The 26934-nt window shown below is 48.3% G+C and overlaps 2 protein-coding genes across 3 annotated transcripts in view; both read right to left on the minus strand.

Annotated features, from left to right (window-relative positions):
* Positions 1-4359: 4359 nt before the first annotated feature.
* On the minus strand, positions 4360-5745 carry TMEM125 (transmembrane protein 125). Its single transcript, XM_002810947.5, has one exon. It carries the CDS (start codon positions 5604-5606, stop codon positions 4947-4949), a length of 660 nt encoding a protein of 219 aa, XP_002810993.2. The 5' UTR covers positions 5607-5745; the 3' UTR covers positions 4360-4946.
* Positions 5746-23938: 18193 nt separating this feature from the next.
* Positions 23939-26934, minus strand: part of CFAP57 (cilia and flagella associated protein 57) — an 87745-nt gene continuing 84749 nt past the window's right edge. Inside the window, exon 23 of one of the 2 annotated variants that reach the window (XM_054536692.1) lies at positions 23939-24321. In XM_054536692.1, coding sequence (XP_054392667.1) covers positions 24107-24321 — 215 coding nt within the window. In that variant the 3' untranslated portion in view covers positions 23939-24106. The remainder of the gene's footprint in view (positions 24322-26934) is intronic. The other variant, XM_024252728.3, reaches the window with a different exon arrangement.

Genomic DNA, 26934 nt, shown 5'->3' on the forward strand with positions numbered 1-26934 from the left:
ATGTTGTTCTAGCACTTTTTTTTGAGACGGAGGTCTTGCTCTGTCACCCAGGCTGGACTGCAATGGTGCGATCTCGGCTCACTGCAACCTCCACACCTCTGGATTCAAGTGATTCTCCTGCCTCAGCCTCCTGAGTAGCTGGGACTACAGGCGTGTGCCATCACGCCCAGCTAAGTTTTTTGTATTTTTAGTAGAGACGGGGTTTCACCATGTTGGCCAGGCTGGTCTTGACCTTCTGACCTCAAGTGATCCGCCCACCTCGACCTCCCAAAGTGCTGGGATTACAGGCGTGAGCCATTACACCAGGTTGTTCTAGCATTTTCTTACAACAGCGCTGCTTAATCCATGTTATAGATTGAGAAGATGAGGCTCAAACAAGTTCACTGCAATTTGCCCACCTCACTCTGTAATAACACCATTATCTCACCTTGAAGTAATGATGAAATAGACTCAGAGAAGGACTGTCTCAGCTGTTAGACTCTCATCTTGCCTGGGCTGGGTCCTCCTACCTTTACCCTCTACAGTGAATAGAGGCTGAGAAGTCTCAGGGTACAAGGTCCAGTTTTGGGAGAGCAGGTCATGAGGGTAGAGCTGGTGTGTCCTGTCCCTGGCCAGGCCTGGCCTTCAGCTTCTGTTGCCCTCCAGGTATCTGGGGTGGCTGCCAGGGCTATGCCCAGGGGAGTCTCACAGGTCACCTGCAAAAGGCAGGAAGGCAGCCCCTGTCCTTGTGCTCCTGCATGAGCTGAGTATGACGGGGCATGTGTGGGTCCCTTGGGGCCTGGAGGAAGCTCCTCCAAGGTCTGAGACCTGAGTGTCCAGAGGCCCGAGGTCTCCTGTGAGATGTGACTGGATGTGATGTGAGGACCACCTGGACTGGACCAGATTTGGCAGTTTCTAGAGCATGTTCTTCCAGTCTCAGATATGAAGGGACATGGCTGAGAACCTAGAGTTTGACTGTTAAACCCAGGAGGGACATGTGTCAAGCTCCTCTCTCTACCTCACTGCCACCGATGGGAGCCTCTAGGTCCGGACAAGGCTGTGCTGTCTCTCCATCAGCCCTTGTTTTGGATTTTTCCTTCATCCAATGCCAGTTTAGATTTCCAGGTCTGGACCCTTCTTTGTGCTATTCCTTCTTTCTGGGATACTCTTCCTAACCTCTCTAGCTGGGCCAGCTGCTTCTCGTCCCTCAGTGGCCAGCCGAGATGGGCCGTTTGGCCATTTCTTCTCATTCTTTTTCTTCTAAGGCCAATCCCTGGCTCCACACCGCAGCTAGCAAGTCCCAAATCCTATTCTGGCCACATACCCTACTCCCCTGGCGAAAGTCTTTCCATGTTTTCCAGTGTCCTGAGGACGAAGTCCAAATTCCTCTGCTGGGCTGCCAAGGCCATTGGACAAGTAGGAGTAAGGGAGGATAGATTTGGTGGGAGCCGTGGTGAAGGGCTCCTGTCACGGGCTCTCGCCTTCTCATGAAGAGAGGAGGCTGTCTTCTGCTGAGGGTGGTGTTGGGGGTGGGAGGATGTGGGGGTTGGGGGTGGCGAAGAGGGTGGAGAAAACTTCAGAGTCACTATAGGAGCAGCAGCCAACCAGGAAAAGGCAGTGTCACTGAGGAGCCGCAGTGCAGATTCAGCTGAGAACTTTTCTTTTTTGTATTTTTAGTAGAAACAGGGTTTTTGCCACGTTACCTAGGCTGGTCTTGAGCTCCTGGGCTCAAGCAATCCACCCGCCTCAGCTTCCCAAAGCGCGGGGATTACAGGCGTGAGCCACCGTGCCTGGCCTCAGCTGAGAACTTGATAGAGGAGTTCGCAGTGACAGCAGGCTGTCTGGCTGTGCAGATTTCTCTAATGGCCACTCACAGTGGGGCAGGCGCATCCAAGGCAGATGGATGGATTTGTCTATGGAGGGGGTTTGGCTGGGAGGGTGGGACCCAGGGGCAGAGGGCTAAGGACTTGACAAGTCTGTCAAAGAGCAGGTGAAATGATGGCCACAGAACCTTAACTAGATGGTAAGCGGGTGGGCAGGAGGCGGCAGTGAAGTCAGGAGGCAGCAGCTTTACAGAGGGAGAACAGAGATGCTAGTGGGCTTCTGGTTGCAATGGAGGCAGAGAAAGTACTCAGTGAAATGATTTGAGGAGGCTGCAGGCAAGAGGTTGTGGGAAGCCTACTTTAGTGATTGAGGAGGTAGACACATTTCTTCCCTGCCCGTGCCTCACCTAGCTGGTACCATCACCTGTCTCCTGTTACAGTTGGGTGTCCATTACCCTATGGGATCAGTGCTCTGGGGCCATGAGCCCTAGTCTCCATCTCCCGTCCTTCCCAGGAGAGCCTGGTGCTGGACTCACCCACGGCAGCTGCTCACTCAGATGCTTATGCCAGGTAACCCTCTCTTTCTCCATTTTCTAAGCCTCTGGGCTTCTGTTTTTTCTTTAGTTTCTTAAAAGAAATATTGTAAATAGCCGGGCAAAGTGGCATGCGCCTGTAGTCCCAGCTACTCGGGAGGGCAAGGCACGAGAATCGCTTGAACCTGCGAGGCAGAGGTTGCAGTGAGCAGAGATCACGCCACTGCACTCCAGCCTGGGTGACAGAGTGAGACTTGATCTCAAAAAAAAAAAAAAAAAAAAAAAAAAAAAGAAAAGAAAATAAATAATGTGAGAATTGCAAAAGAGTCTAACCCTGTCTCAGATGAAAGGAAAGGGTATTTCTCCCCATATTACAGGAAAGCAGGACATTCTGTAGTCCCATATCAGGCCAGAAGTGGGTCATAGTGATAGATTGCTCTTGGGAACTCAGGAAGAGTGAGAACTGCGGTAGAGAGCAGGGGGCTTTGGGAGGGACAGATTCAGGGCCAACAGGGACAGTGGCCTACCTTTCCTATCCCCTCCCAGTTATAGGTGGGTCTCTCCTTGCACACTCATTGCCATCTGGCCATGCCAGAGTCCTTCATCCATCCAATAAAGAACCTACTCTATGTTGGCTGGGTGCGGTGGCTCACGCCTATAATCCCAGCACTTGGGAAGGCTGAGGTACGGGCAGCCACAGACAGGCTCTGAGGCAGATTTTCGTTTTAGCTTTAGGATGATCACTCTGGCTCAAGGGATGTGTGTGTGCATGGCAGGGGGAAGGGGAATGAAGAGAAAAGGGCAGAAGCAGGGAGAGACGAGGAGGCTGATGTGCCACTCAGGCAGGAATGAAGAAGGTCCCTTCTGGGCAGTGAGCATGAAGATAAGGATTGTCAGACAAATCTGTCTGAGGGAAACCAGAGGAGTCGGTGATTTGTCAGTGGACTTGGGTGAGGAGACAGTGACGGTGCCGACTAGCACTGCACCGAGTCTCTACCCTAGATGCCCCCTGAGCGTGGCACCTCTGGGTGAGAGAGAGGAGCTCATTCAAGATGAGATGGGCGGGGTCAGTTTTGAAAATGGTGGGTATGAGGCACCCCTGGAGCACCCAGGGGAGCCGTTTCTGTTGTCCTTGGTGTTCTGGGACACGCCTTGTCTTTCTCTCCTGGGTCTGTTCATGCTGTTCCCTCCCTCCATTGGCAACACTCTTCCCCTCGTCTGTCAGCCCCGTGTTTTCTCCAGGAGACATCCTTGACCTTTTCTGCTGAAAGCCAACTTTTTGTTGTCAGAGCCTCTGTAGCTCTACTGTAACGTCTCTTTGGAGACAGGTCTCATTTCCCTGCTTTTCTGGGCATCTTCCACGGGCTTCATGCAGTCTGTACCTCGAGAAGCAGGAAGTGATGAAACACTTGAGTGCTGCTTTCCGTGGATCTCCATCACCAGGAAATGGCACTGCATGCTACAGAGGGGAGATCCTCCCAGGGCTGACTCCAAGCAGGAAGTGACTCTCACCACCCTAGGGGATTTGAAACACCTCTCCCATGCCCAGGAACCTAGAGCAGGCCAGCTGGTGCAGCCACTGCCCAGACACGGGATGTTCTGGTTTCAGAGGTGGGGCAGGGAGCTGTAGCCTCCCAGCCACCCTCAGGGAATCCGCTGAAGAGGCACAACTGAAGGGAGGTGCAGTTGCCAGAGAAACCAGCTGATAACACCAAACACTTAAGGCCTCATATTGAACTAGCATGTGAGCAAATGCGAAGGACTCAGGTCCCTCACCTCTCCCTGGGACTGGAAACCGACCACCTTCCCAAGGCTGGCATCCACTCCGTCCTCTCCCTACCTAAGAGGAGAAACCACAGGCCTGACTGAGGAGACCCTCAAGGCACGGTTTATGAGGCTGAGATAGGAGCGGGGAGTTTGCTTTGGATGGGGCGGGGCTTGGGGTAGGGGAGGAAGGGTCTCTGAGGTGAGATCCTGAGATGGAGACAATGACAACAGCAGCCGCCATTTTATTGCACATCAGCCACGAGCCCCGCCTTCCATACACAATGACATTTCATCCCCACAATCGATGAACACAACCATGATAGCCACGAACTCCCAACTCCTCCAGCTGCTAGTGCTCAACAGGAGAGTCTCCTCCAGGTCTGTCTCATTGCAGAGCCCGTATTCTTTCTGCCTGGCCAGCAGTTACTCTCCTCAATGAGCAGGCACTGGTGCCGTCTTGGGTGGGCACCAGTCACCCCTATGGAAATCCTTGATGGATGTTACAGGACAGGATTGGATGTGAGGGGTTTTGGAAATGGGGCTCAAGGATCTTCATCATGAGGTGTTTCTGCGCCTACTGACCTGAGATATAGAGAGGAAATTCCATGGACACAAACACCCAGTTCCAAAGAGGCACACATAACCTTCCCATGATGTGGATGTGTGGGAACACATGGGCTCTTAATCACACGCCATGCAATCCACAGAAGAGCTGACCCAGCCTGTGTATACACAGAAGAGTATACACGCACTCATGTATACTCAACGTTCACATGCACTCACACCCTGGCTCGGCTCTGGGGACGCTGAGGCCGATGTGGGAAGAAGGGCGGCTCTGGCTCCGTCAGATGAGGCTGGCGATGCTGGATGTGGTCTCGTGACGCCGGCCAGCAGACAACTGTCCTGAGATGCTGAAGATGCTGCCATGGCCGCCATGGCCACTGTGGGTGGAGGGAGTGGCCATACAGATGGAGGGGCAGTGTCCGCTCACACCCACTTGATACAGCAGCAGGCCCAGCAGCAAAAGCGAGCCCAAGGCAGCCAGAGCAATGCCCACAGACAGCATGGCGGCCAGCGGCCGAGCAGGGGCAGGGGCGGCGGCCAGCCCGGCCAGGGTTAGGCCGGTGACCAGCAGCACGAGGCCACTGAGCAGCACCACGAGGGCATCGGCCCCTCCACCACTGCGCAGCAGGGCCACATGGTGGGCCTGGCGGATGCAGTTCATGTCCTGCACAGCCGAGCTCATCAGCTGTTTCACCAGAACCAGCAGAGCCAGCAAACAGAGCACAGTGCCCGTTGCTAGCCGCCATTCGCCTGAGCGGCTGCTGGTGGTTGACAGCAGTGCCACGCCGCCCGCGCCACAGCCTGCCACAAGGCCCACGGCCACAACAAAGCAGAGTGCCGAGCGCCGCGGCTGCTGGGACCACCACAGCTCCACCTGCTCTGCCAGCATGTCTGGGGGCAGCCCCCGGCCCCCTGGGGCTTGAGCCTCCTGTTCAGACATGGCTTGGTCAGGCAGGGGTCAGGGTAGGAGGTCAATGTCAGGGGTCAGAGGGTGCAGATCACAGCCTGGAGCACCTGCCACCTGCTTGGCAGCTACAGGCCCAGAGTCCCATTCCTCTCACAGTCCAGGATATGGTCACCCTCACCTGTAGGGGAAGGATCGCAGTGTTACCTTCCCAGCCCACCTGTCCCCCATGGTCCCACCTGGGAGCCTTGGGGATGATCCCTGAGAATCCATCCCAGTGTTCCACCCAAATCTCCCTTGGGATAGCCCCCTCTGCAGCACTGTCCCTTGGGAATGGCTCTCCAATGACCCCAGGGGAGTACTCTGCCCATAGGGTACCCCCTAAAACCCTCCAGGGAATCCCCTCACCCAGGCCCTGACCTCTCTGTCTCTGGCTCTCTCAGTCGCTGGTCTCATCCCGGCTGGCTGAGGGAGCTGGTGCCACGGTGGATGATGGGACGAACAGCCAGAGATAAAGCCTCATTCAGGATCCCACTCACATGGCCTCAGCTGTCACCACTGGTTCCTGGGGGGAGCTGTGGGGACGGAGGGGGCGCTTATGACTTAACCCTTCTGGAACCAGAAGCCTGACTGACCTTGACACTTCTCTTTTAGGGCTGTGTCTCCTTCTCTGTGGGTTAGGACCAGACCCCTAACACCCTCCCTCCCCTAACATCCCATCCAATCTCACAGCCATGAGTTTGGTGATATAAGCTGCCAGTTCCCAAATTCCTCTCTCCAACCTGCATCTCCCTCCTGAGTCAATTGTCACCTTGATGTCCCTGTGATGCAACAGGTCCCAACCCAAGCTCGTTATCTTACTCCAACCTGTTCCTCCTGCGTTCCTCACTTCAGGCATGGCATCACCGCCCTCTCAGCCAGCTCCTCCTCCCTCTGCTGTATCTAATCCACATCCTGTCCCCGGGGCTCCACCTCTAAACATTTCTCTAGCCAGTTCCCTGCTCTCGTATCCTTGGCTCCCGCCTCCACCTCCTCACTGGTCTTTCTGCTCCCCTTGCTCTTCTCCACACTTGCCATTCCCCCATGCCATCCTCCTCCACGATTTCTCTAAAGTGGAGCAAGGAAAAAGGAGGGCTCTGGATTTGAACCCCAGCTCCAGTCCTTCCCACCAGTAGGAACATGGCCAGGCACCTAACAGTGGCTGCTGATTTAACCTGTCCTCCAGAGGAAAGCATGTCTCACATTGGGCAAAAATAAAGCACATGAGGTCCCTGCCCTCAAGGAGCCCCAGTTTGCAGCAGAAGACAGAGACAGAAGCAAGCAGGCCAGTGCCTGTGCCACGTGTGGGTGTGGGTTAGTCAGCCCAGAGCCCTGCAGAGCCCAGGAGAGGGGTCTGGGGAAGGGGCCAGGAAGCCTGAATGGTTCGTCTCTTAGAGCCTCAGTCTCCTTGTCTGAAAAATGAGGACAGTAACATTTATCTTGAGGGGTGGGGATGAGTCACCTGACATCTTCGTTTCAGAATTCCAGTGGGGCCTAGAGCCTGCATAGATGCTCAAAGCGTGCTTTTTGAATACATGAAAACAATGTTACCCCTCCAAGGCAGGACAGGGCAGAAGACGTAGGTCCTGGGTCATTCTGGGAATATTACTATGTGGCCGCAGTGCACAGGTTACATCCTGACGAGGTATCTGTCCTCCCGGAGACTCTTCTGCAGAGGCTGACCCCTACCCCCCAGGTGGGCGGGGGCTGGTGCCGATGCCCTCCAGGAAGTGGGGGAGGTGGGCGTGGCCGTGGAGTCAGTCCCAGCATTCCCCTGGACTGTGACTTAGTTGGTCTGAAAGTGCTTGCACAGGCGTGCTGAGACAACGGGTGCCAGGCTGGGGGCGGGGTGGAGGTTCTCAGGGGAGAAGCGAGTGGGAGAACGTGGGGGTGGTGGGGCGTTGGGGGACAATGGGGGAACTCACGAGAAGCCTGGATGTGCTGGATCCGATCTGAGAAGGCAGGGCCGAGCAGGTGGGGCACTCTAGCTTGGTTTCCGGGGAGACACTTCACCTGCCTAACCTGCACACAGGTGAGCCTGCGGGGAGGAGGATGAACAGGTGTCGTTTCCAGGGCAGGGCCTGAGCCGATTGGCTGACGTGGCACTGCTCCTTCTGCTAGGCTGAGGCATTCCTGGGAAGGGAGGGGCTTCTGTCCGCTGCAGTTAGGGCTCAGAACACAATTCGCAGACCTGGGCAGCAGGAGGAATGTCGTCTATCTGCCCCAGAGCCTGGGCGCCAACCCATTCCACAGCTCCGACCCCGATTTAGCTTTAGCTCCAGCTTCAAAACCAACCCCTAACTCCAGCTGCAGCTGCAAACCCTAGCTAGAACTCCCAGCTTTCACCCCTGCCCCAGCTCCTGCCTCACATCTCAGCCCCAACCCCCAGCCCCATTTCCAAATTCAATTCCAGTCCCAACTCCAAATCCAACCCCTAATCTGGCTAGAAACCTCAGCCCCCAACTCCTAACTCCAACTCAAATTCTGGACTAAGGTCCTAGATCCCAACCTCACGCTCAGCCCCAACCTCGACTCCTGTTCCTGAATCCAGGCCCCAAACCCAACGCCAACCTCAAACCCAGCTTTAGCCCCAAATTCCAACACCAGCGGACCCCCAGGCACAGCCCCAGTACCTCCATCCCTTGGCCCTAGGCTGCAGCCTCCAAAAGCCCTGTGCTCATTCTCCCTCAAATGCCTGGCTTGCCCCACAGACTGGATCCTACTGGGGAAGCAGGATTTGAGTGAACAAGGAGGAGGGGTGAAGGCCTTTCAGGCGGGAGACAGGAGCTCCCAGAATAAACACTTCAGAAGAAATGCCACACTCCTTCACAAGGCTCATAAAGCCCCTGCCATATACACCAGGCCAGTCATTTGCCACTGGCACCCTGCCCTCCTCTCTGCCCTTCCAGTTTTTGAACTCAAGAGTTCTCCCTTGCCTGGGATATTTGCCACTCCCCAGCCTCAGTCTGGGCAACCTGCATTCTTCAACTGAGATGCCACCTCCTCCAGGAAGCCTTCCCTGACTTGCAGGCTGGTTTAGGTGCCTCTTTGGTGCACTCATGGCCCCTGTGCTTCCCCAACAACTACTCTTACTGCAATGTGCTTAATTGCCTATTATGTATTTACTTGTCATTCCCTGCTAGATGTGTGGTCCCCAGCAAGCAGACGGACAGTGCCTCTTTTGCTAATCATCATGACCTCAGTAGCTAGTATGTAGGATGTAATCAATACATATTTGTTGAATGATTGATTAGCAGACTAAACCATAGTGTGAACTGATAGCTGTGGGGGTTTTGAGCAGGAAGCATGTGAGAGGAAGCTGGAAAGACAAGTTTGGCTCAGGCTGTTCAGGGTCTTGACAGCCCATAGTGAGGCACTTGGGCTGTGTAAGGGGCCCATGGAGGGTTCTGAAGTTTAATAGGGACATGGTGGGAGCTTCTAATAGGCAAATCTGGCACCACACACACACCACCCTCCGGACTGGTGAAGGGCAGGCTGGCTGGAGCTGTTGTAGGCTGTCCCTCATCTCCTGGATCAGCCCCTGTGATGTCTCTTGCTTTCTCCTCCTGATGTATATGAACTAGAAAAGAAAAACAAGATAACCCTTATCTTGTCATTATCAGTTCACAAAATAATGGTGCTCGACCTGCTTTCACATCTCTTTGCTTTGTTCTGCAGAGATGACTGGAGGCCAGTCATAATTCTAGAACAGCCCTGTCCACTAGAAATATAGCCTGAGCCGCCGGGCATGGTGGCTCACGCCTGTAATCCCAGCACTTTGGGAGGCTGAGGTGGGCGGATCATGAGGTCAGGAGTTCAAGACCAGCCTGGCCAACATGGTGAAACCTCATCTCTACTAAAAATACAAAAATTAGCCAGGCATGGTGGCAGACCCCTGTAATCCCAGCTACTCAGGAGGCTGAGGCAGGAAAATTGCTTGAACTTGGGAGGCAGAGGTTGCAGTGAGGCGAGATTGTGCCATTGCACTCCAACCTGGGTGACAGAGCAAGGCTCCGTCTGGGGGCTGGGGGGTGGGGCACGGGGAAGAAAAAAGAAATACAGCATGAGCCACATATATAATTTAAACTTTTCTAATAGCTGCATTCAAAAATGAAAAAGAAATCCATGAGATTAATACATTTAAATTAATATATTTTAATTCCGAAACACATTTTTATATATGTTATTGATGAACTATTTTACAGTTTTATTTTGTACAAGATATTTTATTTTTATTTTTAAAAATCGAGATGGGGGTCTCGCTATGTTGTCCAGGCTGTTCTCAAACTCCTGGCTTCAAGCGATCCTCCTGCCTTGGCTTCCCAAAATGCTGAGATTACAGGCATGAACCAAAAGTCTTGAAAATTTGGTAGGTATTATTTTATACTTACAGAGCATCTCATTTATCCCAGCCACATTGCAAATGCCCAGGCACCACATCTGTCATGTGGCTGTGTCCTTACTGGATGGCATGGCTTTAGATGTCCTTCCCCTCAGAAAAAGGTCAGTGCAGGCTGGATCAGGAAGATGGTTGGGTGGAGTGGGGTGGGGAGACAGTGGTGTGGCATTGCAGGTGTTCGTCCTGCCAATTTGCAAAGCATTATAAAGGTATCCCCTTTATAATAAAGGGGCTTGACTCGGAGCAGGGGAGCCAGGGGCCCAACAGGGCTTGCTGGCTGCAGATTCCTCTTGCACCCATCTGACATTTATTTACTCACCCTGGTACCCAGGTCCAGTCCCAGCCAGACCCATGGGCCAGCTGTCCCAGGCAGAGCTGCAGCGGGGGACCCATGAAATTTTCCTTCCTTTACCCCTTCCCTTAGGGGTTTGAAGGGAACTTTTTGGATGGGAGAAACAAAGCCTAAAAGCTTCGTTGGTTTAAACATTGATTGGGCAAGTCTCTATTCTAGTTAGGGGTCTTATCAAGTAACTTGGAGTCAAGTGGAAAGGCAGGCTCTTCACAGGTCTGTTGAACTCCGTCCCCAAAGCAGAGGTTATTGGGGTAATTCAGATTGGTGACGGTGAAGGTCAGGAGGAGGAGGCGGCCGCGGGCACAGAGCGGAAGGTGCGGATGAATCACCCGCAGATCCACAAGAAGGTGGTGAATGAGAGTACTGTGGGGAGAACACAGAGGCTGTGGGGCTGTCTCCCAGCTTCTGCCATGTTCCCACCACAGGCTGTTCTCAACCCAGTGGCCCGAGTGATCCAGTTAGGAGGTGCAGAGTCCCTCCAGCAGCCCGCCTTCCTCAGAGGAACAGAGTCCTCCCACCGCCTTAAGGCCCTCTCTGGCTTCATTCCTATTGTGTCAGAACTTCTGCACCAGCAGCTCCATCTGCCTGGAATGCTTCTGACCCACATGGCTCCCTCCCTCCCTCCCTCCCCCCTTCTTCCCTCCTTCAGGAATCTTCTCAAATGGCATCTTCTCAGGGAGACCTCTTGGCTATCTTGTCTCAAATTGCAACCTCCCAGTACTTCCTATCCCCTGCCCTTATGTCTTTTATTTCCTTATGTTTCTCCTTAGCACTATCACTCTGACATGCTATATATCTTTCTTATCAATCTGGAATTTTGTCTCCTAGATTGTAAGCTTCGTGAAGGAAAGGATTTGTGTCTGTTTACTGTCCTATCCCTACCTCCTGGAATAGGACTGGCATAGAGTAGGTGCTCAATAAACATTTGTTGAATGAATGAATGAATAGTGGAAAGAACACTGGATTTGGAGCTAGATTGATCTTGAAGGTTCAAGCCCCAGCTCTAGCTGTGTAACGGGAGAAAAATTGCTTAACCTTCATGTGTCTCAGTCTCTTTCATTTGTAAGATGGAGATGACAGAACTTAGTTTATATAGTTGTAGGGGGATTAAATAATATAATTAGGCCGGGCACGGTGGCTCACAACTATAATCCCAGCACTTTGGGAGGCTGTGGGCAGATCACTTGAGGTCAGGAGTTCAAGACCAGCCTGGGCAACATGGTGAAACTTCATCTCTACTAAAAATACAAAAAATTTGCCAGGTGTGGTGGCACTTGCCTGTAATCCCAGCTACTCAGGCGGCTGAGACAGGATAATCGCTTGAACCTGGGAGGTGGAGGTTGCAGTAAGCCGACATCGTGCCACTGCACTCCAGCCTGGGCAACAGAGCAAGACTCCATCTCAAAAAAAAAAAAAAAAAAAAAAGAATGAATCCATTCAGCATCCATCGATCATATCCCTCCTGTGGACCAGGTGTTGTGCAGGTGCTGGAGATATAGGGGTAAGTGGAGAGGAGCTGTTCTTGCCATCCTGAGGGCAGTCTCAGGGAACAATGGGCATAAGGCATAGCAAGTACAGGCTTCCAGTGCCTCCAGGCACCCACTCCCTTCTCAGTGAGTGATAGTTCCCCGAGACAGACATCTTTTGGAGTATTGGTCCCATTCACCACGACCATCCTCACTGCAAGGAAGAATCCCAACGACCAGATTATGTTTTTTGACCCACCACTGCAGCTATAGTTGATTAGATAGAGCCTCAGACTCAAGCTAGGCACCCAGATAGGTGAGTATCCTTTGTGGGTCCAGACAGCAGGATCTGCTCCTCTCAATCTGGGAAACTTTTAAAGGAATTTCCAACTGTAGACGGAACAAGCCCAACTGACTGAGAGGGAAGCACCTTGACTGTTTCAGTATGGACACTCTTGGGGACTTGTTTGTACTTGCGTGTTATGTCCCGGCAAGTGAGCGTCTTTTTTGGGTACCAGATGGTAGGGTCAGCTCCTCTCAATTTGGGAAATTCCTTAAGGAATCCCCAATTTGCTGGTTGATCAAGCCCAAACACAGAAGAGAGAGGAAGCACCCTGACTGTTTGTTTGGACACTAGGGGCTTGTCTGTTGCTGCAGTAGTTGGATAGTGTTCTTGGTGATTGTGTGTATTTGATATAGGCATGAGGAATTAGAATTCAATTTGGTAATCTTTTGCAATACTGTTTGGCCCCAATATTGTTTGGAATCTGGAGTTTGCTGTTGAATGGGAAAGTGGGATGGAGTTGCATGTATCCAGGCTTTTGTGCTTCTGTTTTAAGCAGAGTCGGGCCTGGTTAATATGTGATGTTTTCCTTTGGTGCTGTTTAGCCCCAGTGTTCTTTGGAGTCTGGGGAGGTTTGGCCCTTAAAAATCAAACTGCCATGAAAACTGCTTTACCCAAAATTTTGGCTCATAGCCTTTGTTGGATTACCTATCAGGCAAACAAAGTGTAACCATGTAAAGCTGGTGAGTTTGTATTGCTATGGCATGGGTAAAGTTCCAAGGTAAAAGCTATTGGATTTTCCAAGGTAAAAGCTTGTGTATGTGTCTAAGTATCTAGATGTGTTTATTTGTATGTACACTTACTGTTATATGTTGAGTTGGCTTATAATAGCGCTCATAAATTAAGTAAATAAGTCTAAGCAATTTTCAAGTTCACATGACTTAAGCAAATCTTTACTAAACAAACTGGTTTTAAAATTATTGGTAAAATGAAGATATAAATGTCTTCAGAATTGTCAGCATACATTTCTGTCTGGGTTTTATATTTGTTTCTGTTAGATAGTTTGAGGTGTCAGGGTTTGGCATAGAAGGTTATAAAACTATAAACCCAGCCCAAACCAAATGATCTTTGTGCAAATTTTTTGATAAGTAAGACTAATGAATGTTGTTGGTTTAATGAAAACAGCTGAATTTCTGAGTTATTGGTTAAAATACCTATGTTTTTAACTTGGAGGCTATTTTTTTTTTTTTTTGAGACAGAGTCTCGCTCTGTCGCCCAGGCTGGAGTGCAGTGGCGTGATCTCGGCTCACTGCAAACTCTACCTCCCGGGTTCACACCATTCTCCTGCCTCAGCCTCCTGAGTAGCTGGGATCACAGGCGCCCGCCGCCACGCTAGGCTAATTTTTTGTATTTTTAGTAGAGATGGAGTTTCACTGTGTTAGCCAGGATGGTCTCGATCTCCTGACCTCGTGATCCACCTGCCTCAGCCTCCCAAAGTGCTGGGATTACAGGCGTGAGCCACCGCGCCCAGCCCTTAACTTGGAGGCTCTTAAGTGAGCACCTGAAGTTCACTGGCTATGAAAAAACTGGTTAGGCCGGGTGTGGTGGCTCATGCCTGTAATCCCAGCACTTTGGGAGGCTGAAGCGGGCAGATCACTTGAGGTCAGGAGTTTGAGACCAGCCTGGCCAACGTGGTGAAATCCCATCTCTACTAAAAATACAAATTAGCTGGGTGCGCTGGTGCATGCCTGTAATCCCAGCTACTTGGGAAGCTGAGGCAGGAGAATTGCTTGAACCCAGGAGGCAGAGGTTGCAGTGAGTTGAGATTGCACCACTGCACTCCCGCCTGGGTGACAGGGTGAGACCCTGTCTCAAACAAACAAACAAAAAAAAAAAAAAAGGAAGAAAAAGAAAAAAGAAAAAAACTGGTTAACAAGGAAATAACCAACTTTAAATGATGGTGTTTAATAACTGTCTTCAGAAGTAATCTAGATAAACTGTTAAAAATGAAAGAATTGAGTACATGTAAGTGGGATAAATGTTTTAGGTAACTTTTTGTGTAATTTTAAATCTTAACATAATGTTTGATGCTCATTAACATCTGGGTCATTTCCAGTTAAGAAAGGGTTATGATATGGGGAAATATGTTTCTAGAAATTGTGGAACTGTTCTCAGCTATAAAATGCTCATATCTGATAGTTCAGGATTTATTGCTTCCTAGGGTTTCACTAAAATTTAAGGTTACCAAGGATAAGAATTATAGTTAATATATAATTATGTCTATAAAATGTGCCACAAATGTGCTATTAGTGAGAAAAAGAATAATTATGTCTAATTCAGAAGTTATCTAAAAGTAAAGTTAATTCAAATTATGGACTTGAAAATGATTATTTATAAAACAAAGTAGTAAGGAACCAGTAAGGGAGAGAGGTGTGAAGAAAGTCATGAATATGAAGATGTATTTTTGGCAAAGAAGATTGTAAAGAAAAGATAATAATTTTGTATGAGAAAGGATCTTGTGTGGTGAATTTTTTGTGTTGGAGTAAAATGACTGGTTATTTAAAGAAAAAACAAGAAGAAAAAAATCTGGGACTGGATGGAAAGCCCAGGCATGTTGTGCATAGTCTGTGTAAGTTGTATGTAGTTTTTCTTGTTTCTCTGCACATGCAGAGAAAAATAGAAAGTTGAAAAAGTTCTGGCTGGGTGCATTGGCTCACGCCTGTAATCCTAGCTCTTTGGGAGGCTGACATGGGCGGATCACCTGAGGTCAGGAGTTTGAGACCAGCCTGGCCAGCATGGTGAAACCCTGTCTCTACTAAAAATACAAAAATTAGCCAGGCCTGGTGGTGAGTGCCTGTAATCCCAGCTACTCAGGAGGCTGAGGCAGGAGAATTGCTTGCACCCGGGAGGCAGAGGTTGCAGTAAGCCAAGATTGCACCATTGCACTCCAGCCTGGGTGACAAGAGCGAGACTCTCTCAAAAAAAAAAAATAATAATAATAATAATAAGTTGAAGAAATTTAGATAATAAAATGTTCTTTAAAACCTGATAGAGAATTGGAGAAATTTGGATACTTAACATTTTCATAGTTAAAGCTCTTAGTCTTGATGAAGGTAAAATAATAAATATTGCAAGGAAATACATTAGCAGTTTGACAATTCTTTTTTAATACAGTTAAGCATGAAGCCAGATTTAGTGTTGCACCAAATCTCACATACCTGCCTGCATTGCTTCACACTAAGTTTGCTGTTTTGCATGAATAGTGCTGGTGCTAGAGTACTTATTGGTCATGTGCCTGGAGTGAATTTCTTGATTGATTGCACAGGATGTATGGTGATATTGGTGGACTTAAGGATATGGAATTGTGTATGAGGAATAAAATATTCATCACGTGTTTTTTTTTTTTTGGGCTCTGGATAGCATGGTAGCCTCCAGGGTAGACTAAGTTGGGGAAAGGTTGGGGTTGGTTTCCTGTTTGTTTTTGCTTCTAATTTTCATTTGTTTGCTGTTTGTTCTGCTTTGGGTTTTGCTTGTGTATGTATATATATAAAACAATTTATGGTTTTTAGTTTCTAGTGGAAGGCTTTTATTTTGTTCTGTGAATAGTTATTTTGTTTTCTGTGCATTTCTAGGAAGTCATCATTTGTTCTGTTTATCTGGAATTCCTAGGCTACCTTTGTTGGGCCTGCAGGAATTGATGGAGCACACGAGCCATTTGGAATTTGGTTGGTTTTGCTTGCCTCTGATGATCTAGAGCTAAAAAACAAGACTTTTTTTTTTAAGTTCTGAACAGAAATAATACATTATATATTTTGTTGTTTGGAGAGGTGGATGAGAGTGGAACTGTTTGCGTGGTGTTTGTTTCCAGGGTGAGTCAACTGAATCAATAGTTTGGGTTGGTTTCAGATCATTTCCTTTAATGAAGAAAAACTGTGATATGGATACAAAGTTTTAATGTTCAGGAAAGATTGGCCTTGTCCTTAAGGAAATTATATTGATTAGAATTTCTCTCAAATGAATTTAAAGTGACATTCACTTGGATTAAGTAGTAATAAAAAAAGGTGATATTTTCTAGTGATTTTTTTTATCTCAAGTAGTTTATCACTTATTGACCTTCATGTGTGTAACTTGAAAACAAAATATGTGCAAGTGTTGCACTGGTTTGAAGATTTTGGCAGTAAAAGTTACCTAATCAGTTGTCAGTACTGTGTCTGGAAACCAGTCTTGGAAGTGTGATGATGTGCTTTTAAAATAGCTGAAAAGAAATTGTTTTGTACTTGTTCTTACTTTGTCCTTGTTTTGTTGTATAGTATTGTGTCCAGAATTGGTTCCTTCCGGTGGGTTCTTGGTCTCGCTGACTTCAAGAATGAAGCCACGGACCCTCGCGGTGAGTGTTACAGTTCTGTTTTTTTTTTTTTTTTTTGACGGAATCTCGCTCTGTCACCCAGGCTGGAGTGCAGTGGTGCAATCTCAGCTCACTACAAGCTCCGCCTCCCGGGTTCATGCCATTCTCCTGCCTCAGCCTCCCGAGCAGCTGGGACCACAGGCACCCACCACCACGCCCGGCTAATTTCTTGTATTTTTAGTAGAGACGCAGTTTCATTGTGTTAGCCAGGATGGTCTCAATCTCCTGACCTCATGATCCACCCACCTCGGCCTCCCAAAGTGCTGGGATTACAGGCATGAGCCACCACACCTGGCCTACAGTTCTTAAAGATGGTGTGTCTGGAGTTTGTTCCTTCCAATGTTCAGATGTGTCCGGAGTTTCTTCCTTCTGATGGGTTCGTGTTCTCGCTTGACTTCAGGAGTGAAGCTGCAGACCTTTGCAGTGAGCGTTACACCACTTAAAGGTGGCATGTCCAGAGTTGTTTCTTCCTTCCGGTGGGTTTGTCATCTTGCTGACTTCAGGAGTGAAGCCGCAGACCTTCGCAGTGAGTGTTACGGCGCTTAAAGGTAGTACGGACCCAAAGAGTGAGCAGCAGTGATTTATTGTGAAGAGCAAAAGAACATAGTTTCCACAGTGTGGAAGGGGACCGGAGTGGGTTGCCAGTGCTGGCTTGGGTGGCCAGCGTTTATTCCCTTATTTGGCCCCGCCCACATCCTGCTGATTGGTCCATTTTACAGAGCACTGACTGGTCCATTTTTACAGAGTGCTGATTGGTGCATTTACAAACCTTTAGCTAGACACGAACACTGACTGGTGTGTTTTGACAGAGTGCTGATTGGTACATTTTTACAGAGTGCTGATTGATGCATTTACAAACCTTTAGCTAGACACAGAGTGCTGATTGGTGCGTTTTTACAGAGTGCTGATTGGTGTGTTTACAAACCTTTATCTAGACACAGAGTACTGATTGTACTGATTGGTGTGTTTATAATCCTCTAGCTAGAGGGAAAAGTTCTCCAAGTCCCCACCCCACCCAGAAGCCCAGCCGGCTTCACCTCTCAGTATTTGAGTGAAAGGTGATTATTTCTCATATTGAATTTCCAAACTGATATTTGCATTTACCATATTTCAATGATAGAGGAAAAAGTTGTCTTAGTTTGATAAGTTTGGCATAGGGCTTATCACATTTTTGATACTTTGGGTCACAGTTCTGTCACTAGAATACTAGCAATTAGACATATGCGATGAGTAACCTAACTACTTTAATACCCTGGTTTGAAATACTGCAGGCAGTTATTCCTAAACACCAAATCACAGTGTTTTAATTTGTAACATGTTAGAGAAAACGACACGACTTTCTGTAGTATAAATATCCTATTAACTAATATTTGTGCTGTTAAGTTACAGGGCTTTGACTCTTGAGCCTCAAGAAGGCACCAACCTGATAAATTTTCAACATTGATACCAGTCGAATCCTCAGGACAGTGATGCAAGGCCAGCGTCTGGGCCCATGTTTTGGAATAACCAGGTTGTCTTGGAGTATTGATCTGCTCTTTAATAGAACATTGGGACCAGGCATGGGGGCTCATGCCTGTAATCTCAGCACTTTGGGAGACTGAAGTGGTGGATCACTTGAGGCCAGGAGTTCAAGATCACACTGGCCAACATGGTGAAACCCTGTCTCTACTAAAAATACAAAAATTAGGTGGGTGTGGTGGTGTATGCCTCCCAGCTACTTGGGAGGCTGAGACACGAGAATCTCTTGAACCCAGCAGGTGGAGGTTGCAGTGAGCCAAGATGGTGCCACACTGCACTCCTGAATGCAGGTTTCTGATAACTTTGGAGATTGTGCCATTGGATTAGAGAGAAAACTTTCAGGGCCCTTATTGAAAGGCTAATGTGTTCATATCCCAATATGAGGCAGAGCAGAAGTTGATTGCATGGACTGAACTAATAAGGGACTGAAATAATTTTTTAATGGCTTTTGTTGTTTGAAATATTGCTGATTCCTTTTGTTTTTCAGAGTCTGGAGAATTTTTTTCTTTTGAGCTATTTATATCCTTGAAATATACTTTTAAGTGTATTGAGTATACTTTTGTAAACAGAATTTGAAACATGTTTCTCTCGCTGCCTAATTTCTCCAGAATTTGGAAACTATTTGTGAATATTCTTTTTTTTTGTCCTTGAGATGGAGTCTTGCTCTGTTGCCCAGGCTGGAGTGCAGTGGCGCGATCTCGGCTCACTGCAAGCTCTGCCTCCTGGGTTCACGCCATTCTCCTGCTTCAGCCTCCCAAGTAGCTGGGACTACAGGGGCCCACCACCACGCCTGGCCGATTTTGTTTTTTTAATTTTTGGTAGAGATGGGGTTTCACCATGTTAGCCAGGATGGTCTCGATCTCCTGACCTTATGATCCACCTGCCTCTGCCTCCCAAAGTGCTGGGATTACAGGCGTGAGCCACTGTGCTCGGCTTTCTTTGTACTTTTTTTTTTTTTTTTTGGAGACAGAGTCTCACTCTGTCACCCAGGCTGGACTGCAGTGGCGTGATCTCGGCTCACTGCAAGCTCCGCCTCCTGGGTTCATGCCATTCTCCTGCCTCAGCCTCCTGAGTAGCTGGGACTACAGGCGCCTGCCACCACATCCAGCTAATTTTTTGTATTTTTAGTAGAGACGGGGTTTCACCGTGTTAGCCAGAATGGTCTCGATCTCCTGACCTCGTCATCTGCCTGCCTTGGCATCCCAAAGTGCTGGGATTACAGGCGTGAGCCACGGTGCCCAGCCGAATATTCTTAATTCATGGCAATGTGTTTGTTTTCATACATTTAATAAGAACCTGTTTTCTTTTGTAATGGGACACACTTGGAGGAACTGGTTATTTTCCCAGTGCTTTGACTGAAATAGCCTTATGATAGGTTCCAACAAAGCCAGTTTTGGAGAGCTTATGTTGGCAATGATTCTTGCTGCACTTTGTGTAGATAATCAGGTCAAGCATATGGGACTGAAGCCTATTTTGCAGGTAGATTGGTCCTGCTGTGATTCGTCTTTGGTGGAAGTGGCAGACTGGAGACAGAAAGATTGTGTTTCAGAAGAAAACTTTATATTAGCTTAATCTTTGATTCCTCAGTGGCCGCATGGTCACTCATGGTATGGAGCTGCCTACGACACCCCTCCTCAGCATGAAGCAGCCAGAAAGATCGACAGCCAGATTCCTCATGATTGAGCAATTGATAAATAGAAAGTGAGCACTAAACTGGCCCAAGACTCCCACAGACTGTTCTTTTGGAGGAACATAGAAATTGATCCTTCTGCTGTTAAAGCTTGAAACTTGTACTAGTTTTATCTGAGTTCCTTCCTCAGGAAAGGATCTTCAAAAAAAGTATCAGAGAACTGAAACTCACCAGATCACTGCACCAGATGCCTCCTTGCCCCTCTGTAGTCCTTGTTTTCTTACACATTGTTACATTTCTTCCCTGGTATATAAACCCCTAGTTTTTAGTCAGGGAGATAGATTTGAGGCTGAGCTCTCATCTCCTTGGCTGCAGCACCTGATTAAAGCCTTCTTCCTTGGCAATACTTGTCCTCTCAGTGATTCGCTTTCTGTGTGGTGAGCAGCAGGACCTGGACCAAACCTCGGGTGTTTCCCTAACATTCTCATAGTTCCACTTATAATACACTTAATATATTAATACATGCAGTAGGTGGTTAGCACTAATTCCTATTTGTAGCCCCTGCCAAATCCCACCATGTGACACATAGTAGATGAGCAACATATACAAATTCTTGTATTCTACTGGTCATAGTAGGTGATTAGTCATGATAGTCCCTCCTGCTTCCAGGTGCACAGAGCAGGCTTATTTTCTTGGAAATCTGCTCCCCAGTCTACTACCTCAGCTCAGGGCAGTCTGGGCACATCTTAGACATGCTTGAAGCCTAAGTAGGCCCTTGAACCCCAGTGGTCTAGAAGAGCTCACCCCATTGGAGTTCAGAAAGAGTGAACCCCCGTTCCTGGCCCTAAGATGCCTTCCCTTTCACTTCTTACTCCGAATCCAGAGGAATGATTATAAGGGGGTCCTGCCTGGGCACACAGATGTTCCCAGGCCCTCAGGTACCTCCTGGGACCAGCAATGGCTGGCCATATTTTGTATAAGAAGCAGGACAGTGATGCTAGAACCTTCTGTAGGTCAGGCTTTTCAGTGTTGAGATAACAGGACACCAGGGGAGTCTCAGCTAGGTAGCTCACACTGCTTGGCCACAGCTGATGCCAAAACTCTAGAAGAAGGTGAGAGGGCCCAGTGAGGAATTCTGGAGGCTATTATACCAAAGAGGCACAGCACTCCCCAAAGGCACCAGTCATCACACCAGAATTGAGTGAGTACCTAGAGCTCAATGATGGACTGCAACCAGGAGAGCAAGAGTGGAGTCTGTGTGCCAATGCCTAGTCACTTGAGTGACCAGCAGGGGCCCTAAGGCTGCTTATAGGAGGAGGTGACTGCTCGGCCCGCTCCAGCACTGTCGGGGCTGAAGCAGTAAACTGGATGAAGAGACTCGTGAAGGAAAAGGGGGCACCAATGGGGTGAGTGCCTTCAGTTTCCCCATGGAGTCTGGATAGACAAAGTAGAGGGAGGTCTCGGATACTAGAGAACCAATACCTCCCGATGGGTGGATTAGGAGCAAGCAGTGAAGACAGAACATGGAGACATAAGCAAGATTGAACCTCTGGCCCTACATTTACCAACAAGAAGCTGTGTGCACCCCTGTGCAGCCAAGAAAAGACCTTGTTGACCTGCTGGCCAAGGTGCCAGGTTCTGCTAGGGTGGGGCCCTCCCTTGGCCCATACTTCCTCCTTACCAGCTGGACAGCATCCAGGTTTAGGTTAGGCTTAGGTTAGCTTAGCCTGGGAATTTCCACTCCTTTAACTTCTGATTTAGACTCTCAGGGTTTCAAGTTCCTATAACCTTCACTTGGCCTATAGTGTTTTGTTTGGGCATCTCTCCAGTGCAGTGCATAAGAGCAGCACCTTTGGAGTCACTGGGCCGACTGGCCTGCAGCCCCACCCCTGCCTGTGTGACTTCGTGCCAGTCACTTTACTCCTCTTTGGTTTGCATTTCCTTGTCTGCGAACCAAGGTCCATCTTGTATGTGAAATGTGACATCTCGATTCTAAGACATTTTGCAGTTAAAAAATCTGTCACTTGAATATTGATATGTTCTAGCCATTAAGAATTTCCTTCTGGTCTTCAGGAAAGCTCCAGTTTCTAGTGCATTTTTCTTCTTCCCAGGCCCCTGCTCCATGCACCTTGGTTTGGCTAACCCTCACCAGTCCTTAAGTCCGAAGAGTTCACGTGTCTTCCTCCCCACTGCCATCATCCTGGTCCAAGCCACTGTCCTGTTTCACCTGGGCAACCACAACATCCCTTGTGTCCGCTACTGCATCCCTTACCCTGTAGAACTCTCCTAGAAGGACAGACAGGTATTAAGCAACTAGACAGACATGTTACAGTGATGATTATGAAGAAAAACGATGCGGTGGGTGCAGTTTAGATGGGAGAGAGTCAAGGACTGCCTTCTGAGGAAGTGACCTTTAAGGTGAGATCTAAAGGATAAATAGAAGTTCACAAAGTGAGGTGTGGGGGCAAGAGCAGAGGGGGCAGAGGAAACTGTATGTGGAAAGAGCTGAAGGCAGGAAAGACCTTGGCCTCTTGTACGAACTGAAAGGACGCCAATGTGGCAAGAGCTTGGTGAGCAGTGGCGGTGACTCCCAGCGGCTTAGCATTGGCCTCTGGGTGGCCCATAGCTTCTGTGTGCCTTCAAGGTCTTGCACAATCTGCCCCTGCTGGCCCCTCATCCCCGGTCTCATTTCAAGTCCGTTTCTTCTTCAAAGGTGAAGCCAACATGCTAGCTTGGAGTGGAGGAATCTGGGTCCTGGAAGATCCCACCTACCCATCATAATAATGTAATGGGCTGTCACCTTTGCAGCTGAACCTCTCTGGGGGTGCCTGGATCCTTCCCTGCTCTCTGGATCTGGCTTCCCAGTGGGGCGAGTACATGTGAAGAACATGCCAGCAGGGGGGAAGGTGCTGGCTGCTGTGACAGGATGCAGGCTGGGTGGGGGTTGTTGCTCAGCAGACAGAGTCTCCTGCAGACCCTGTGGAGCCCTTTGCTCCAAGGCCTTTGCCTGCATGCTCCTTCTGCTACCCCAGCCTTTGGGAGACCTTGCCAAATGTGACTGCCAAGCCTCAGCTCTCTGTGAAAGTCAACCGATGAGCAGTGCCCAGAGTTTCAGTAAAGTGATTAGGGAAAGATGGGACAATGCCAGGTTTAAGACAGCCAGAGGTGACCAGCAGGGACCAGCAGGGACTGTGGGCTTAAATATTTCTTATTTGGGTATTAGAGGGGCATCTGGCTTCTGCAGGTGGGAGAAGAGAGGGACATTGGATTATATTCTTTTGCTCTTTCATGCATGAAGAACTATCTCTCCTGGTACCTGTGTGTGGCTGGGTCTCCCAGGATGGGGCCTGAGAGGAATAACCAGAGGGAGAAGTGCATCCTCTCTCACCCCAGAAATGGAGGAGCAGAGCAGGACCCTGCAGAACAAAGATGACAAGTCTAGAATGACATGGAGGCAAGGGAAATGAGGGCAGGGCTCTACTTACAGTTCCAAGAACAGGGTCAGCAGATAATGTAAGACTTTGGGGAATTTTTCCAACACTTCCATGTCTGTTATTTTACTGTCATCTTTTCCTTCTTCTTTACACAGATTAAAAAAAAAAAACCCTTAGAGTCTGGGCACGGTGGCTCACGCCTGTGATGCCAGCACTTTGGGAGGCCAAGGCAGGTGGATCACTTGAGGTCAGGAGTTCGAGACTAACCTAGCCAACATGGTGAAACCCCGTCTCTACTAAAAATACAAAAATTAGCTGAGTGTGGCTGGGTGCGGTGGCTCACGCCTATAATCCCAGCGGATCATGAGGTCAGGAGATGGAGACCATCCTGGCTAACATGGTGAAATCCCGTCTCCACTAAAAATACAAAAAATTAGCCCAATGTGGTGGTGGGCGCCTGTAGTCACAGCTACTCAGGAGGCTGAGGCAGGAGAATGGCGTGAACCTGGGAGGTGGAGCTTGCAGTGAGCCGAGATCGCGCTATTGCACTCCAGCCTGGGCGACAGAGTGAGACTCGTCTCAAAAAAAAAAAAAAAAAAAAAAAAAAGTCCTTAGAAAGCCTCGCTGTATTTCCTGAAGGAGATAGGAATGAGTAGGCTTTGGTCCTGCCTGAGCTGGCAGAGGAGAGCCCAAGTCCAGTGTGATCTCTCAGTGCCAGGCAGTCCTGTGCCCAGACAGGGACAAGCAAAGGTGGCTTCAGATGAGCCGGAGCCCCCAGTCCTCAGCCTCCCCTCTTTCCCTCTTCTGGCCTTGGCCCCCCAGCTAAGCAGAAGTTAGACAAGGTGTGGGCAAACACCTTTATTCTGTGTGCCAAATTCCCCAGGGCAAGAGAAAGAGGTTGCTGGGGTCAGTGCTGCAGGGACCATACAGACTCCAACAGCAAGTCTGGCTTGGGGACAGACATGCTGTGTTTCTTCTGGCTGTGGCTGGAGATGGCTCACCAGAGGCGGTCAGTTGGTCTTCACCTCTAAGTCTACCTCGGAGTTGGAGAGGGAAGGAAGTCGAACTCCAGCGAGGGTGTGGAACCCTGTGACCTGCTCTTGCTCTTGGATCTGGTCTCTGAGGCGCTGGATTTCTAGGCGCTGCATTTCGATGATCCTCCCAGTTTCTTCTTGCTCATTCAACCTTGTGGTGGGAGCCGTGCTGAGCATGTCCCTGCTGGGCTCTGTAAGGGACAATAGGACTCACGTGGGCCTGTCCATTGCACTGCTGCAGAGCCGATCCTCCCCTCCTCCCTCCCTGCTTCCTCAAACATTTATTGGGCACCTACTGTGGAGCACTCAATCCCAGATGCTGGAGGTACAGCGATAAGCCATTTTGCTGTCTCGCAGAGAGATGGCGAAGTGAAGCAGCATACTTCAGAATGATGAGGTGAATACTGAGAACAACCCCAGCCCAGCCCCTCTCCTGAGCCCCCAGATCCACCTGCACAGAGGCCCCCACCCATGGAGGCTGCCCCTTCTCCCATTCTCCACATCCTAGCAGGATGGCACTCTTCTCCTGACCTATGTTGGCTTCTGAACTGCCAGTCTTTCTCCTTGTGCAAAACCCCTGCTCCTGGAGACAGACCCCTTCGTGCCTCTCCAGGTGTGTCCACTCATACCTTGTTCCTTGAGGACTTTCTCCCCTGAGTCATCCTCCCTGTCTCAGATGCTGGCATCATCCTGGGCAATGGCAGTGTCCACCAGGGTCCACGGCTCACCCCTGCCCCACAAGGCTGAACTTGCAGCATTAGTGACCTTGGCCTCCACGCCATGCCAGCACCCACTCCTGTGGCTTCCCCTGATGCCATGCTTTAGGTCTTTCACTCTAGCACTGTTCTCTGACCACAACTGCTGTAACTGCTCTATGCATGACACACGTGATCTTGGACTGAACTGAGAATCCTCTCTTCCTGGACAACTCAATTTCTTGCCTACCAAATTGGCTCCTTTTAGATTTACTCCCTTTTCTGGCCAGCTAGACCCCAGTGAGTTTCTTCCTCCATCTTCCCAACAGTGCCCTCAGTGTTCTAGTTGCCCTGTCCTCCTGTCCCTTGCGCCCTGCTTGGGATCCATTGGGCTTCCTGGATTTGATGATTGGCATCCTTCATCAATTCTGGAAAAACTCTTGGCTGTGCCTTATTGTAATGTTGCCTCTCCTCATTCTTTCTTTCTCAGACTTCAATTAGACATACACTGCATTATCCCACTCTCTCCTCTTTGTCTTTTACTGTATCTTTATCTCTCTGGGCTGCAATCTGGGCAATTTATTCTTTTAGCTCACAAATTCCCCGTTCAGATGTGTCTAATCTACTGTTCAATCTGTCCATTGAGCTTCTAATTATAATAGTTTTCATTTCTAGAAGTATTACTTGGTTCCTTTTCAAATCTGCCTATGCAATTTTGGAAGACTTTTGCTTTTTTGTCTTATTTTCAAATTCCTTTTTTATTTTTTCAGACATGAATTTTTCTTATTTTAATAATCATACTAGCTATGAGTCTTTGTTGGTTTTATTCTGTAGTTTGATTTTTTTGTTGATTTTCACTTCTGGTCGTTTATTTTTTCAAGTATTTAATGACTTTTGATTGTGAGCTTATGTTCCTCAGAACACTATTTATGGGAATTCTTTGAAGCCTGTATTTAAAAGGTACTCCTCCAGAGAAAATTTGCATTTGCTTCTGCTTGGGGCCTAGGGACACTACTACTGTGGGGTCCTTTTAAGGTAAATTTTCAGCCAAGATCGCCTTGAGCCACAAATTGAATGCAAATTCTAGACTAAAACTTGTCTGAGTAGGGACTTTTGGTTAGAAATTGTCATGCAGAGACCTTGTCTGAAGTTTTTTCTTTCCTTCATCCAGAGCCAAGATTGACACAAACAGTTTCTAACCCATCTTCTTATGCAAGATAAGTTTTCTCCTCTAGTCAACCTTTGGTTTCTTAATTCGTTCTATTTTGCTTTGACTCTTTTTTTTTCTTTGTTTTTAAAACAGATATCCTTGTCAGTTTTCCCATATGCATAAGGGGAGAAAAATAAAAATGTGCCTGCAATAGTAAACTGGAAGGAAAGCAAGGTTTTCCTAATATTTTATTAATTTATTTATGAAAGTTATATATGCTTATAGTCAAATAACCCTATAAGGCTTATTACAAATAACAGTATCTCTTATTCTACATTCCATTCAATTTCTCAATCCTCAGAGGCAACAATTTCAATTAGTTTAGCTAATTCCTTTGATATCTACTTCTATACTCTGCTTTGATTAATGTACTTACATTGCTTCTTTGACTTATCATTTTTAGGTATTCTCTATTGACTTCTCTCTACGAAAGACGAGGATTTAGCTTTCCTTCAGCACCCTCCCCTGCCCCCGCAAATTCCCATCCTTTCATCCTCCTAATTTTGAGTAGATCAATAGTCAGAATTTAATTATGATTTATATAACTGCTGGTCACAGTTGAGCCATGTAGTATACAATGATTCATTTCTCTTTTCTATACAATAATTTGTGTTTTCTAAAGTTAATAATTGCTTTGTTTTTTCATTTGTGAAATTTTATATGTCCATATTGCTAATGAAACTGTCTCAATAGTTCCATAGACAGTTGTTTTTGAATAAACATAGAAATTGACCCTTCTGCTCTTAAAGCCTGAAACCTGTATTTGTTTTATCTGAGTTTGTTCTTCAGGAAAGGACCTTCAGGCTCCTTAAAAAGGAAATGTCAAAGAACTGAAACTCACCAGATCACTGCGCTGGGTGGCCCTTGGCCCCTCCCTATTTCTTGTTTTCTTACCCCTA

Source organism: Pongo abelii, chromosome 1, assembly GCF_028885655.2.
Source record: "Pongo abelii isolate AG06213 chromosome 1, NHGRI_mPonAbe1-v2.0_pri, whole genome shotgun sequence".
Lineage (NCBI taxonomy): Eukaryota > Metazoa > Chordata > Mammalia > Primates > Hominidae > Pongo > Pongo abelii.

Coding starts and splice junctions, on each gene's coding strand:
- TMEM125 (XM_002810947.5), bottom strand. CDS start 5,606: ATGTCTGAACAGGAGGCTCAAGCCCCAGGGGGCCGGGGGCTGCCCCCA.